Source organism: Maylandia zebra, linkage group LG23 (assembly GCF_041146795.1).
Source record: "Maylandia zebra isolate NMK-2024a linkage group LG23, Mzebra_GT3a, whole genome shotgun sequence".
Classification (NCBI taxonomy): Eukaryota; Metazoa; Chordata; class Actinopteri; order Cichliformes; family Cichlidae; genus Maylandia; species Maylandia zebra.
In genome coordinates, this window is record NC_135188.1 from 17,650,231 (window position 1) to 17,666,261 (window position 16,031).

The window sequence follows — 16,031 nt, forward strand, 5'->3', positions numbered from 1 at the left end:
GCAACACAACAGTGGGATAGTTTTCACTAATTTTAAAGAAAGGTTTCTATCAGTCGACGTGTCTGCCGTCTAGTGACTTAAACGTGACTGGAGTTGACCGTCTTTCAAAACTGCTCTCTCATTCCTCCAACTGTGTCATCAGCGTACCCGTGTGGTCATACTGCTGTGAAACAAAACAAGTCTCTTCTTCCATCAGATATGTTTAAACATATTACAATGTCAAGAGGGCTTTGGTACTGTGAGGTGAAATGCCGTGTAATGCTTCACCATATATTTCTGCCCAGCTACTCTTTGTCTTCATCTGTCCATCACCTGCTGTCAAATCATGCCTCTTCGACAGAACTCCATCCCATTCTTTTCTAAATCACAGTTGTTGCAGTGCAAGCAGGGGCCGATGACACAGACGTGAACAGATAAAAGCACAGACAGAGGAGTGGATGGAGATGCGGTCTTATTATGTGAGATATGGCAGACACTGCAATGCACGTAGAGAAATCCGTGCAAGAACTACGTGGCATGCACCGGAGCGAAAAGACTTAACTACAAAGGGCAGATGCTGCTGCCGTTCATGATGATGACAATTATCATTACGATCAACATTATCGTGACAGCAATTATAGATAAAAAGAGCAAACAACAGATGATAATGTTGACAAAGATGCCAGTGATGATGATAAAGATGGCGATACAGGTGGATTTAGCGAGCACTCGGCATATTGCTGTTACCTGCGGGAAGAGACCTCCTGTTGGAAAGTCCTTGCAAGGTGAAATGCTTCCTAGCATTAACAGCCGAGTAGCCTGACTGGCTGGCTGAAGCGTCAGCTACGTAGCAAAGCGAGATTAAGCAGAAGTTAGTACATTAGAGAAAGAAGAAGCAGTTTGAGCGTTGCTTGAAAAGAATAAAGTGATGCAAAGGGTTTATATGGCTGTCAAAGTGCTCTAATAGTATTTCTTGTCTTGACTTGAATTGCAGACTTACTAAACACTTGCAGGTTGTTTATGACGCAAGTATACTGTACCATATGGAGACACATACCTTTTCCCCATAAGTCAACGTTTCATTACGTCAAACTTATACCTTAGAAAATAAAATACTTAAAAGAGATTTTTCCTCTCACATGTGGTAAACTTGAACTACACCACAAGACATATTTGCCAACACTTTTTCAACTGTTTATTCAAAAATAATATCAACAGATTAAAATTAATGTACTGTATCCTTGGACTCGGAGTCAATAGTGGCTCGTTTACCAGAATTAACTTCTTGAAAGAATTTGGCATAATTGTCCATCACTTTGTGACATTGGCATGCAGATAATTTTATGCAATCTTCCATGCAAAGCGTGCAGGATATTTAAGGATTTTTCTCACATACACTGCAACTTTCATTCATTATTCTGACTCACTTACGGTTCGACTTTCAGATAACCTTTTTATCATTTGCTGTCAAAGTGTAAAATCATCATTCTGTCCAAGATGCTTTCGATCATGTGAGGCAGTCAAATCTTCTTCCAACTACTGTGCAGATGATGGAAAGCAGAAAAGTCTGTCATAAAAGCAGATTGTTTCCTAAGACTGATATTTAGGAATCTACTATAGATTATTACTATTTGTTATTATCTGTATTTTGTGCTGTTGAAATATGAAATTATGTCATATTAAACATTGAAGTTAAACGGTACAACTGGCCAAAGGAAGCTAAGTGAAAGAGGGACTTAATTCTTCCATCTTAAACCTTGAATGGATCATCTATGTCCAAAGAAGAGAAGCTAATACTACAAGATAAATGACAATAACAATGAAAACATAGACTTACAAAAATGGAGATTTTGATGAAAGTCTTCACTTCACATCTGTTCAATTTTCCCCTCATAGAGGTTTTTTTTTTTTGGAAAACACATAACACATTGAGCCACTTTCCTCAGATAATAACTATGGCTAAAGTTCCCTAACCACAGCCATCAGTCCAGAGAAACTCAATAATTGACATTTTTTTAAGGAATGTGAAAGAGTTTTAGCAAAAAAAGGATTGAGACCCCATCAAAATCTGACATATTTTCATGTAAACGCGAATGTTTCAGGGTCTTGAAATATTTATAATAACCACACAATAATTTTTACCCTGTAAAATGAAAAGAATATTTCAGTTTCTCCACTGCTTCTAGGTCAGCAGCTATACTGAAGCAGATTAGAAGTCATTGACCATGTTCACTCCTTTGTACATAGACTATGCACTGTATAAAATTGAAGCCTCTGGTTCTGTGGGCCTAAAAGTGCTCGCTGCAACCGTTAATTACATCTTTTATCTACAGTGTATGCTTTGTAAAAAATGTCATATTTTTGTATGTTGGGGTTTTTTTTGTCCAATGAAGCATTGCTCAGATGATCCATGGATTTAAACAACTCATCAGGGGCTTGTACACATAAAGCCCTATATTCACCTATTAGAAAGATGTATGTGCCTCATGCTTCTAGTGGAACATTGCTTACCAAGTAGCACTCTAAGCATGGGAAACATGGCATCAGAACTAAGTGAAACTGTCAGTAGTCACATTGTTATTCTGAGCAAAGGCTGGCTTTCTCAAAGCCAAAGTATGGCTACACTGAGGATTTCTAAGGGAGCAGTGCATGGCTCACACCATCAAAAGATCAATACATCAAGCTTTGTTTACTGAAGACCAGAAAAGCTACTTCATCTTAAATACACAATAAACATGATAAATAAAGCAGGTCGGCAATCAGCAAAAGTCCTGCTAAAAAAAGAAAAAGGATTTACTGATAAATCCAAGACAGAGACTCGAGATTGGTTGTCAGATTTTGCAGAGTCCATGCTGTCACTCAAACAAAAGAGCTGCTAATACATGACAAATATTGCAATCAAATATTTTATACTGTATTTAGTTTAAAACAAGTGTATATATTCCTGCACCTTCACAATGAGCCTTTCAGCCTGATTAACTGCTCAAGCAAGTCTGCATGATAAAGTGCTAAGTGCTGGTCCGACTACCACGGACCTCAGAGCTCTCAGCCTCATATCTTTGGAACGCTCTCCCACACTGCATTCACAGTATTCTTTGTTTCTATCTTTAAACCATTTCTTAAAACACACCTTGTTAAGATTGTACATTCAGTTTTATTTTGTATTTTTGACTGTTAATTCTGTAAAGGTTTTCTAATTGTCACTGTATGCAGCATTATTATTATTATTATTATCATTATTATTATGTAGGATAGTGAGCTGGACCCTTATATGGGTTTCAATAAGCAACAGGAGGTAGAGCAGGTCACCTACAAATTGGAAGGTTGGTAGTTTGATCCCAGTCAGCTCCAGTCTGCATTTCACATATCATGGAGCAAGATGCTAACCCCAAGTTGCTCTCCAATGCATCCATCAGAGTATGAATGTGTGAATGTTAGATAGAAAGAACTTACATAGGAAAAGCATAGAAAAAAGTGCTTGTATGACTGGGTGAGGCAAGTTGTATAAAAGCGCTTTGAGCGCTCAGTTAAGAGTAGAAAAGCACTATATAAGAACCAGTGCATGTAGCAAGCCCACTATTAATTACTGTGTGGGATAAGTATGCCCAGCCAACACCACATTTCACATTTCACCTAATCACTGTTTGCCTATACATGCAATTTTTAATGGCACTAAGAAAACACCACACTGGGGATTACTGTAGAGAAGATAAAACCATAGCACATGTTTTGCTGTACTATCAGAAATATGAGAAGCCATGCGATTTAAAACCCTATTTTTTTTTCACTCCATGGTGCAATAGTTTACACATTTACCTAACAATTAAAACATCTCTAGTTTGAACACAAATCCCTTCAGGTTTGTGTCAGATGCGGCATCTGAAAACGCTACCCTTCTCTCACCCCAACCAGTTTCGGCTGATGGCTGCCCCTCCCTGAGCCTGGTTCTACCGGAGGTTTCTTCCTGTTAAAAGGGAGTTTTTCCTTCCCACTGTTGCCAAAGTGCTTGCTCACAGGGGGTCATGTGATTGTTGGGTTTTTCTCTGTATTATTGTAGGATCTACCTTATAATATAAAGCACCTTGAGGCGACTGTTGTTGGGATTTGGCGCTGTATAAATAAAACTGAATCGAACTGAACCTTTTGGTACTCCTTGTGAGCAGCTAAATGTAGCTTTTTTCATTTTTGTTGGAATTTTTTTAGCAACATTCTGGTCCACACTACATAACAGCTGGTGACGATAAAGTACCGTGACACACGGTACATCACTGCTGTGATTTCTGGGTAATCATTAGTGAAAAGCAGTTCATCAGCACTGAGATGTCACTGCAAAGTGTTTCTGTTTGCTCAGTCTGTCTAGGAAAACTTCATAGCATAAAACTACACTCAGATAACAGTTCAATGCAAAGCATTATCAACAAGAAATAGATGGGATTAGAAGGAATCCAGGACGGAAAACTGAGTAAGAATCAAAGACGAGAAGGAATGTGAGAACTAAGGAGAAGTAAAAGGGATGCACAGAGTGAATTAAAGAGAGATGACTGATGAAAAGTAAATGGCTGGAAGCTGACAGAAGAAGGAATAAACAGCACAAGACAGAAACATAAAGAAGTAGGGGAAAGAGAGAATAGAGCAGGAGGTGACAATGGATGCCAGGAGACAGACAGGTTGGTTTTATAATATGCGGGGCGATTGTGGCTCAAGAGTTGGGTGTTCGTCTTGTAATCGGAAGGTTGCCGGTTCGAGCCCCGGCTTGGACAGTCTCTGTCGTTGTGTCCTTGGGCAAGACACTTCATCTACCGCCTACTGGTGATGGCCAGAGGGGCCGATGGCGCAATATGGCAGCCTCGCCTCTGTCAGTCTGCCCCAGGGCAGCTGTGGCTAAAACTGTAGCTGCCTTCACCAGTGTGTGAATGTGAGAGTGAATGAATAGTGGAATTGTAAAGCGCTTTGAGGGGTCTCGAAAAGCACTATATAAATGCAATCCATTATTATTATTATTATTATAGAGGCCAGCCTCACATTTGAAGGGCGATACCCAAAGCAGCAGCCACTGTCAGCATTCCCTAACCTTTAACTTCCTGCTAGCATTTGGGACTGTGCGAGTGGTAAAGAAAATTCAGTGTGAGAGCATGGCAGGGTGGAGAAAATCCATAAAAAGAAAGCAGAAACAGTGAACACTTACTAAGTTACTGAAACCTACCTTTGAAAAACTGCTGTAGGGCAAACCACACCTTCAGTGGTGTTTTAGGACTTAGGGGATGCTTTTGACATCGGCCCCCACTCACTCCAAGAGTATGTCGACACTATACCAGCTAAATTTGAATTATTCTGTCTATTTGAGGCCTTGTCAGAATCACTCTGATTTTCTTATATCCAGAAGCATAGCTTTCCAAAAACAGTCTCTAGAGGGTTTTAACACTAAAATGTCAGCAATGTCAGACTAAATAACACTAGATCATTTCAAAAGCTGAAGAATGGAGAATGCCTCTCCCACTCAGCTCGGCTAAATGCCAGGAAACATAGGAACGGCTGGCACACTCTCGACTCACCCCCCAAAAAATTCTCTGGAGCTGAAGGGAGGATCCAGAGGTACTCTCGGTATCTGGGAAATCGCAGCTTACGGATTTGAAACACATGCACTTCAGTGAGCAGCACCTTCCTTGCACAAATGTGTTGCCTAGGTCCAGACAAGCCAGACTGTAACGCCAATGCATGACAAAAGTCTTTGTAGAAGCAAAATCTTGCTTTTAGGAGCCAACTTGGTAATGCCTCGAGGGAAAAATGCTGTTTTTTTAGTTTAAAGTCTCTATCTGAATGAATAGAGAGCCAGAACCTTCAATCAGATCTGATAGAAAGAGCTTCAAAAATGTAATGACTTCACCCTATAATGAGGTTTAATAAGCTTTTCTCCACTGTAAGTTCTAGTTTAACCACTAAAATGCAACGTTCACAAAGGTTTGGCTCCATTAATGGCTCATCTCATAATGATACAGACTTCTATTCAGGCTTCTTTTACTGCCATGTCACTCTATTATAATGAGAAAGTCCCAGTGGGTCAATGGTTGACACAGCTGTTTTAGAGCAAGAAGGTCCTGAGCTCAAACACAGACATGGCCCTTTTCATGTTGACCAAAAAAAAGGCAAGGTTAATACTCGAGTTTTTTTTCACAAGCAATAGAATACCAGGCAGCTAAGAAGAGGGAGCTTACAACACTCCAGGATTTACTCAGGGTTAAGAAGCAGACTAAGGAATAGTGCAACACTTTGGCAGACCACTCTGACAAATGATGTGTCTAATCAACGGTAACTGATTGGCGAAGTGGAAAGAGGTGAGTAGAAAGGCACTCAGCTGACAATACTGGCAGGAGGGTAGGACAGGTAGGAGTGGTATGTCTTAAACGACAGTAGAGTAAGATAGTGTCAAACAAACAGAATGAATGAAGGACAACGTGGGACACCATGACAGTTGTGGCTGGCAACAGATTTCCATCACAAGGATAGCTACTGCTAGACTGCATGCAGATCAACAGTCTTTTCAGCAGCATATTTCACAGCCTTGTAAAATTACTGGACCTTTGCTGCATATTTAAAAGTATAATTTGATATATTGATGTTATGCAGCAAACTTTAGATATTAAAGTAATAAAGGGAAACTGAAAAGACAAGATAAGGCGTGATATAAAGGGCATTGTAGAAAGGCTACAGATAAGAAAGTGATAGATAAATAGATAGCACGGATAAAGGGGTGAGACATGGAAGAACTGATGAAAGACAGAAAAAAGGGGTGTTAAGAGACAAGGTGGCTCCCTGGAATTGGCCATAGGGGATGCTTCCTGTCACCTTGAGTTAGTGTTGGCACACAGACACACAGACACAACTTTGATCAACAACCCTTGCTGATAGACTGCTGATAGCCATACACACTAGAAAGCAGCACAGAGGGCTTTCTCACAGGAGACAGGTACAATTTGAAATTGCACCTGTTATCTTATCCCCTACTGCGGCTGACAGCATTGTATTTGTGTTAGTGCGTGCATCTCTGTGTGAGGAGGCTGTACAGCTTCTCTGTATGCTTTTGACCTAACTGCATGTGGAAAGGTTGTTTTTGGCTAAGAGTCTACATGCAGAAGTACAGCACAGAGATTTAGAGGAGACTATGTGTGCATGAACAGCATGTTAGCATGAGAGGCCATGTGCTGTAACCTTGCCCGTTCTTCCATTTTACAATAACTCCATGGAGACTGCAATCTGAAATCTCAAGGTTCACACATCACCCCATCTACAGTTCATTTTACTCAATTCTGGAAGTAATACGAGATGCTGACTTTTTGGTTAGTTTGGCAAGTGAGCTCTCACCTCTCTTCTGCCTCATATTAGGGCTGGGGTTGGACCTCCTGAAGCCTGACTCTGGGCTTGATGAATCAGAGTGTTTCAGTGCCATCTTCCGCACATTCCTATTGAGAGTAGACAGATCAGTGAGAAACTGAAATAGCTAAGATTTCCACTTGTCATTTCCATCCCTGTTCTGAGAGCAGATTTTTTCAGATTCAGAGAGAAGGTTTCAGATTTTCTGCAACTTGGTCATCATGGTTGCTGATTAATTTCTAATTTGTGTGATTCTCTGTTTCCTCACCTCATAGGGGCCCCATAGATGTTGAGCTGGCTGGCTTCTGTGAATGTAAGAGAAACAGAAAATTACTGATGGTCAAACTGGAGCACCGTGAGGTTTAAAACAAGGATTTGCTGCTGGAATCGCTACCTTTGAGCAAGGCATCTGGCCCCAAACATTGCTCAAAGCTACTTTGCTCATCGGTACGTGAGGGATTTTGACTTGGTTTAGTAAATGAGTAAAATATGATTGGTAAATGGAATAGGAGGAATTGGCTTGGATAGCATTTCCATAAAATATTCTGCTACTCTAAGGTCGCCATTTTCTGTGCCTGTGTTTGTTTTCCCTTTTGAGAAAAAAGCTGCTGAATTCATTAAAACTCTGCTTATTAACAAAATTGCTCAGTTTTGCCATCTTAACTGTTAGAAGCAGTCGATGTTTCCTTCTTCCTGCTGTCCAGAGCAGAGGCAGCATTTCATTATTTTTCTCTTAGCAAATATTTTCTTCGGTACCACACTGTGGATTTTGTATGTCATGCAGGCCTTGAGGTGGCTTCTGTGTCTTGTTTGTAATCCTCCACTGGTGTCTGGTCCTATTGAATCTGTGTCCTGCACTGTACTGAATACATGGCGGCAGAAGAACTACAACAGTACAAGTCCTCTTTACACAAGTCAAGAGATGATATCAGAAAGACCAAACAGAAAAGAACAAGACAGAAGAAGATACAAAACACCATCTAGTTTTCTGAAAAACTATAAAAAATCAAGGTTTCAAGCTTTACTTCCAGTGCCTATCCTTTAGAGCCATGCTGCTGGCATCTTTTACAACTGGAAGCTTTTATTCTATAATTCATGAGTTATTTCAATGCTTAAATTCTCCCAGAATGCTGTGTCAACTCTATAAGCTGCTTTTACTGGACTGATATCCTGAAATCCTGCTCGGGCTCTATAAAGAAAGAAAAATCCAAACACTTAAGTTCCTGGAATGCAGCTTCAGACATCACCTACATCTAATCAACAGACTTCATAAATGCAACGTTAACAATTCTGGCCTGCCACAAGAATCCTGCTCTGAGGCAGGAAGTCTCTAGAGAAGCATCTAGTAACATAACTGTACACAAGAGGTGCTGCCTTGGCCAAATGGATAGCTCACATAAGTGAAATACCAAGCTCTGTGAATGATCTGGCTTGTTACCTCTTATACCAAGCAACCAATGAGCCTGTCGGAGAAGTGCAGACTCAGCATAGCACCGAATATTGTACTCAGCAAAAAGCATCTATTTTTTCATCATGGACAAAGTGATGTTTTATTCATAAAGGCTAGTCATATTGTGCGTAGACAGTCTGAGAAGAGAGCAGCAGCAGCAGCAAGAGTTTAAATGAGGAGTAACACCATGCATATGGCAAAGTTTATAATGTGATGCACACTCCATCCTCCATGTTTATCATTCATCTAGACAAGGGGTCGGCAACCTGCGGCTCTTTAGTCCTTATACTGCGGCTCCACGTGGTTTGGAAAAAAATTATAAGTATTTAACTGAAGTGTATTTCATTTGTGTTAGTTCTTTTTAACTTGTAGTTCTAAATTGGAAGATTATTGTGATCTTGAAATATAAAAATAAAACTATGTTATTATTTTTCATCGCTCAAAATAAGCGTCACACTCACAGAAACCATACCTGCCGAAATGCCGTGCAGACTTTCAACCCCAGGCAGGCCAAGTGGTAAAAACAAACACCGCTCACGCCTCTGCAGGCGCTGTGCGCAGACGGTCAGGAACAGAAGTCCCATTGTCAACATACCACCTGACGATGTTTACATGAACATGCTTTTTTTCTTTATTGGCTACTTTTCACACATGGTTGCTGTAGCCATACAGCCAGCTGTAGTTTTGCAGCTCGCAGCCCGACACACACCAACACAACAGCAGAGAGAGCACAGAATTTAAGCCGGCGAGGCTTGATTGCAGATGTCCACCTCCCCTGCAGCGGCACTGCAGACCACGCCCTGCCACACACATTAACCACGTAAAATAAATGTTTATGCAGATATTTTGCAAATACTTATTTTTCATTTTTTAGCAGCATAGTGCTTTTTTCCAATTATTTTTAATATTCAGATCAAGGCTCCGCTACAGGCTGCAAAATCCCAAAGGTGACATAAGGATGACGGCTCACTACAGTTTTTGTTTCCTTTTTGTTATATTTTTAGTTTAGTTCAAAATGTGTTCATTCCATAAATAAAATGTTATTTTCTCTGTAGCACTTAATGTATTTCATAAGCAAAACACTTTAGTTGTTTATACAAAGCAAAACAGTGTTATCTTTATTTTAGATGTCAAAAAGTATTTGCGGCTCCCAGTGTTTTCTTTTCCATGGAAACTGGGTCCAAATGGCTCTTTGGGTGTTAAAGGTTGCTGACCCCTGATCTAGACGAATATAGGGTAAGATACATACTGAGATAATTCCAGCGGTACAAAAACTTTGTTTAACCATACTTATAATTCGGCTGCCATTTTCTAAAATAAAGACATTCTTTTAATCACTAATCACAGTTGCTTCCAATGAGCCGTTTTGCTAGGACCACTTTAGTTAAAAGACGATTGTTTTCTTCAGAAGCTCAGGAAGTATTAAATATGCACTATACGCAAACATCAGAAATGGTGTAAAAGGGAGGAGATGGGTACGTTTGACTTGCAAAGTAGGTTGCAGAGACAACAGCAACTGTGTAATAGCTGGTATATGAGATGTGTAATGGGAAGTTTAAAGGCTATGCTTGAACTAACTAATGGGCACATTGGTTGGTGAGATCAGTCAGTCAAGAATTAGCCATCTTTCTACATCTAAAGCACTTTTGGTTCCTTTGTTCGGTTTTTAGGATCATCATCCTGCTAAATACTGTTCCATTAGATGCCACACCATAAGAGACCTAAAAACCTGTGAGATAACACAGTGGTATGACTTGGTCTGTTTGTATAGGCTAACCCCTATATGTTGTGCTTATCGGGATGATTTTTTTCTAAATCAGTCCAAAAAATATCCTCACTTCATTTTTACATTTTTTTTCTCGACTACAGTCTGACTTTATGATTTTATTGAGCTTAACCCAGGGTTGGCATGGTGTGCTGACATCTCTGAAATAGTGATCATGAAGCCTTTTCATAGTCATTGACCAGAAGACATGCACTCGCCTCCCTTCTTGCTGTGCAGACAGAAAGACATTTTTCTTCACCAAGTAAATGATTTTCCATCACGACTCATCATGTGAAAGACTTGTGTGCCTTGGTCTCCACAGATTATGTTTGCTTGCATGGAACAGCAGTTCAGTTCTACTTCCCTCCTTAAGCAAAATTATTTCTACTCTAAACTCTGCTTAGACTTCACTGAGTAAAGTTGACCAAGTAAGCACGACAATATCATTTATTGTAGAATGTACGCACCAAAATATACAATAAAACCTTTCTGTAGTGCATAAAATCCTTCTTGACCTTGGAAATAGATCAAGGGTGAACTTTTAACTTTCCAGTTTTTAACACAGTGGTCATTGCTAGAGTTCAGTTGTCATGGAAATGACTATGAAAGTACATTTTTGCCCTTTAACTGTTGGAAGAAAGTGCCAGAAAAAGCAGGACCTTGAGTTTAAATAATTTTGTCCTAAGATCCTATTTGCCATTATGTGGCCTGATTTAAATGATTTAAATCAGTCACATTATAATCCAGCCCTTCCTCTTCTCGCTCTCCTATCACATCTATTATCTCTCCTCCTTTTCTCTCAAGCACACAGCTGAGATGACTGCTATGCCTCTTCTCCTTCTCGCCACCCTCCTCTCTTCTAACAATTGCCCCTCCTTCCTTTCATGTTCATCCCTTCAAGCCTCCCTTCATTCCCTCTGAGCTGCCTCTCAACCTCCATCTCCACTCTGAAAATCCCTTTGGACTCTCTCTGCCCATCTCTGTCTCTTTGTCTCTCTCTTCACATCATTCCACCATCTTCCTCTTTTTTTTCTCCCCATCACTTTCCATCTCCTCCCTCCCTTTTTCCTGGACTAATTTCATTCCTTCTCTCTGTCTTTCCTCGCATGGAGTCTGAGGTTTAACTCACAGCGCTGGACCGTCAGAGCCTCCTACAGCCTCTACTCTCCAGGCTTCATGACAGGAATGGTGTGCTATTAGCCAGTCTGCTCACACACAGACACAGGTACACACAGGTTGTCAGCTGGGCAGAGTGTGCAGCTCACATAGTGTGCCTTAGCTGTCAGTCAGGACCACAGAGTAGAACTGTGCAGAACTGACTGGCACAGAAAGGACTGAGGGAGAGAGAGAGGGGTGTGGGTTGCTGTGTGTACGTGTGTTTATGTGGTTTTGTGTTTTCTCATTGTTTGGTGTTGCTTCATATTGATAAAAAATATTTTCAGCACATATTGTTGTCTTGGGGTTTTTATTTTTATTTTTTTGAGTTTATAAAATGTCAGAAAATAGTGCCTAAAGTCAGCTCTTCAAATTATTCTGTCTGAACAAACCACAGAGATCTTTTTATTTATTTATTTTCAAATTATGTAAAGGAGACAAAAGCATTAAATTCTCACACTTGAGCATCTGGAACTGTAGAATATTTAGTACTTTTGCCAAGAGGATGAATTAATTTGAATAAATCAGCCAGTGAAATTGTTAGATATTAAAGGAGAACCACTAATTTTAGATATATCAGTCAATTTATATCATACATTATATAAAGTGCTATCATAATGTTGCTTGTTTGCTATTAAAAGCAAAAGAGAATACAAAAAATAAAGCATAATTTTTCTGATTTACCCTTTAGGATCAACTTCTCTTGCATCTGTTTCCCACATCCATTCCTGCGTCCACTTTTTCATCACACTTTTATATCAAGTTCTGTTCTGACCACTGAACTAATATGAAAAGTAAGCATCAACTTCTGTGTCAAAACGACCAGACTTTGATGCTGATGATTTTTACTGTTCAAACTATACACGAAAGATCCAACAGCAGTCGGATGATCATGAGATACATCAGATTCTCCCTTGAAGAAAAAACTGGACAGACTATCCAAAGACTATCAACGCAAAAGAACTGTACCACTACTGTAACATAATAGCACATAGCAGACTGAAATCAGGGACTTTTTGCCCACATCAACACAATGTTCACCTACCAGCTGACTTACCCACTACTGCTACTAACTACTTTTTTTTTCTCTTTTCCAAAATATAATTCAGATTGAAGATTGGCCACTTTGCCACACTGGAACAGTTCCAGTGCTCATTTCATGGGCCCACAGGGACAGAAAATGGGCTTCCACAGAATAATCTTACAATAGCTGCTGCCGTCTCGAGGTGTGCTAAAAGGTGACTTTGAAGAGGAGATCAGCCAAATTAAAATGAGGTCAGGATTTTTTGATTTTGATTTAAGAAGTACCAGAACCTAGATTGCAATTTGTATGCTATACAACATTTTTTAGCGGCTCTGGACATGGTTATTTGAGGTTTGATGATATATTAATGTCTTCGATGGAATTCCATCTACTAAGCAATCTAACATGATTAGAAACAAAAAGAAGCGCTCGATAGCAAATAAAAAAACTGATGACATAAATCATTTTTCTGACAGCCTTCATTAATGACACAGTGTGTTAAAAAATGGAGAGCAAGGCAAATATGTTCCTTGAAAAAAAAAAAAGTTAATCAAACCAACAGGTACCCCTATCATAGAAGCCAGTATACAGAACTATAATTGTTCATGTTTTTATAGAGGATTGAACTTCATGCTGACTAAATGATCTGGGTCATTTAGTCAGCATGCAGTGTGAATGTTTGGGACAGCTGTGCTCTACATTCTTCATCAGTTCAGTTCTTCATCATTGTATAAAATCAAAAAACAGCTTGTTGTAAAATTGATATAGAAGCAAGCCACTGCTTGTTTCATGTAAGTCGTATAAAAACAGACAAAATTATATTGCCTGCTTCGAACTACATGTAAGTTTTATGTCAGGTCAGAACCTAAATAAAGGTTTAAAACTACAGAAGACTTAAGTCAAAAACAATGCTTGATCCTTTAAGGACAGTACTCAGCTGTTTGAATACAAGGTGCTGTAGCAGCTAAAGCTTGTCATGGTGTATTAATGCAGTGTACTTGTAGAACGGCTACATGTCACCAAGGCTAACACAGAGGGACAGATAACCATTCACTCTCACATGCACACCTATGGGCAGTTTAGAAACACCAACAAGCATTTCTTTGGACTGTGGGAGGACACGGGGAGAACATGCAAGCTCCACACATCTTCTTGCTTTGATGTGGATTTTCTTTTGATGTCATTTTATATATTTAAGTTCTAATAAATATATTCAAGGTCTGAGTTTCATTCATTCGTTAGAATGTGTGCATCAACGCACGAGGTACCATGAAGACGTTAAAAAAATAACAATGGCACAACAGCAGAATGTGTGAGTGTAAACGTTTTCACGCTAAAACCAAAAAGTTATGATTTAACTAATCTAACAGATGCTAACAGGTGAACTTATCCGAGCAGAGAGGAAACTTCATCCTTCACCTGCTGGGACTGAAGTGTGATCCTGTGAAAGATGAGGTAACACAGACGAACAGAATTATTCTCAGATGAAAAGGTGTGTGTGTGTGTGTACATACCTCTGCATGCTTCCAGCTGGCCTGTAAGAACTTTCCGAATCTCTGACACCCACATATTTTTCACATCCATGGAAGGAGCCTAGGGAGGAATAAATACATACATAGATACACACAAAGATAAATCAAGCACATATGCTGAGTGAGAAACTGATTGGAGAGGTGTGTGGTGCAACACTGCCCCCAAGAGCACACCTTGTGTATCATGGATTTCTTCCAGGAAGAATATTTCACTGAAATTACATCAGGGGGTCACATTAAGCAATAAATTAGACACATTATGCTTTATATGAATTCATTGCCATAAGGATATCATTTTCCAGTTCTTATATGCATGAATGTACAGACTTCTAAAAAGCAGTCACAAACATATTTAGCAGTTTCATAAATACCCTAGCCTCTGTCATTATTATCTACAATGTGTCTGTGAAGGTTCTCAGTCATCCAGGTCATCGTAGTCAAAGGAGCTTGCAAAGAAAAGCGTCTGGACTTCTTTAAGTTGCTTGAAGACGTTTCACCTCTCATCCGAGAAGCTTCTTCAGTTCTAAGGTCAAATAGTGGAGAGTCCCAGATATAAACCTAGTGGGAGTATCCCCCCACAGAGGGACAAAAGGACCCCCTGATGATCCTCTAATCGCCTGAGCCAAGGTGTGAAACTGGGTGTGGGTCCCAATCAGCCAGAGTTTCGGGTGAGTTCATTGTGAAACCTGGCCCCACCCTATCATGCGAATTCCTGAGGTCAGATGGCCCAGGATGTGAGTGGGCGTTAAGGCGTCTGGGAAGGGATCTCAAAACTGGATTATAGATGGAAGATAGCTGGTGTTGTAAACCCCCGCCTCTGTTCAAAGATGGTTGCTTACAGTGGACATAGATGGCTTCTTTCACTCCTCTTTCAAACCATCTGTCCTCTCTGTCCAAAATGTGAACATTGGCATCCTCGAAAGAGTGTCCTTTATCCTTTAGATGCAGATGGACTGCTGAGTCTTGTCCTGTGGAGGTGGCTCTTCTATGTTGTGCCATGCGCTTGTGAAGTGGCTGTTTGGTCTCTCCAATGTAGAGGTCTGGGCATTCCTCGCTGCACTGTACAGCATACACCACATTGTTAAGTTTGTGTTTTGGCGTTTTGTCTTTCGGGTGAACCAGTTTCTGTCTGAGCGTGTTGCTGGTATTTCAGACCCAGCAACATGAAAGTAACTTCCAAGCTTAGAAAAAAGTCCCGCAACCAGCTGCCAAGAAACTGTTTAGGTTGTGACATGATTAATGGTTTCAGGAAGCAGAAGAAACCAAAAATTGTTGTTTTTATTTACTAAAAGAATGGCCTAATACAGTTTAAGAGGACTGAATTTTGAAGGCTCCTGTTGACCGAATAGCTAATAAACAAAAGAAATGTGACAAGAGACCAGAAGTAGATGTTTTTAGTAAAATCAGAAATAAAAAGGTAGAAATGTAGTACTGCTCCAAATAAATAAAGTGAGCTGGGTTCCATCACAGTTTCAGAGGAAAGGGTAAGCTGAATGAATCTGAACATAAAGCAGAAAGGAAAGGTTGCATCAACATACCTGGATGATGTAAACTTCCTCTCTGCCGTTGTACCAAACCTCAAACTTTTTGCTGTCACCTTTGACATTCTCTGTGATCCCCACAGAACTCATCTGAACAGAAACAGGACACAGACACTGAGATTCAGTATGTTAGAGATGAACTCTGTCAAGTGATGCACAGAAAAAAAACTCTTTCATTAGCAGTCACACAATAAATACGCATTTTATATGTTATTCG

The 16,031-nt window shown here is 40.0% G+C and overlaps 1 protein-coding gene across 8 annotated transcripts in view; it reads right to left on the reverse strand.

The window, feature by feature from the left end:
• mcf2l2 (MCF.2 cell line derived transforming sequence-like 2) overlaps window positions 1-16,031 on the reverse strand; it is a 112,845-nt gene that overhangs the window by 25,506 nt on the left and 71,308 nt on the right. For 6 of the 8 annotated variants that reach the window (XM_004552944.5, XM_004552945.6, XM_004552943.5 and 3 more), the window contains exons 24-28: window positions 15,812-15,904; window positions 14,256-14,334; window positions 7,616-7,652; window positions 7,339-7,436; window positions 727-822 (exon numbers count right to left, since the gene is read on the reverse strand). In XM_004552944.5, the coding sequence (XP_004553001.1) occupies window positions 727-822; window positions 7,339-7,436; window positions 7,616-7,652; window positions 14,256-14,334; window positions 15,812-15,904 (403 nt within the window). The remainder of the gene's footprint in view (window positions 1-726; window positions 823-7,338; window positions 7,437-7,615; window positions 7,653-14,255; window positions 14,335-15,811; window positions 15,905-16,031) is intronic. The other 2 variants (XM_076880644.1, XM_076880645.1) reach the window with 1 other exon arrangement.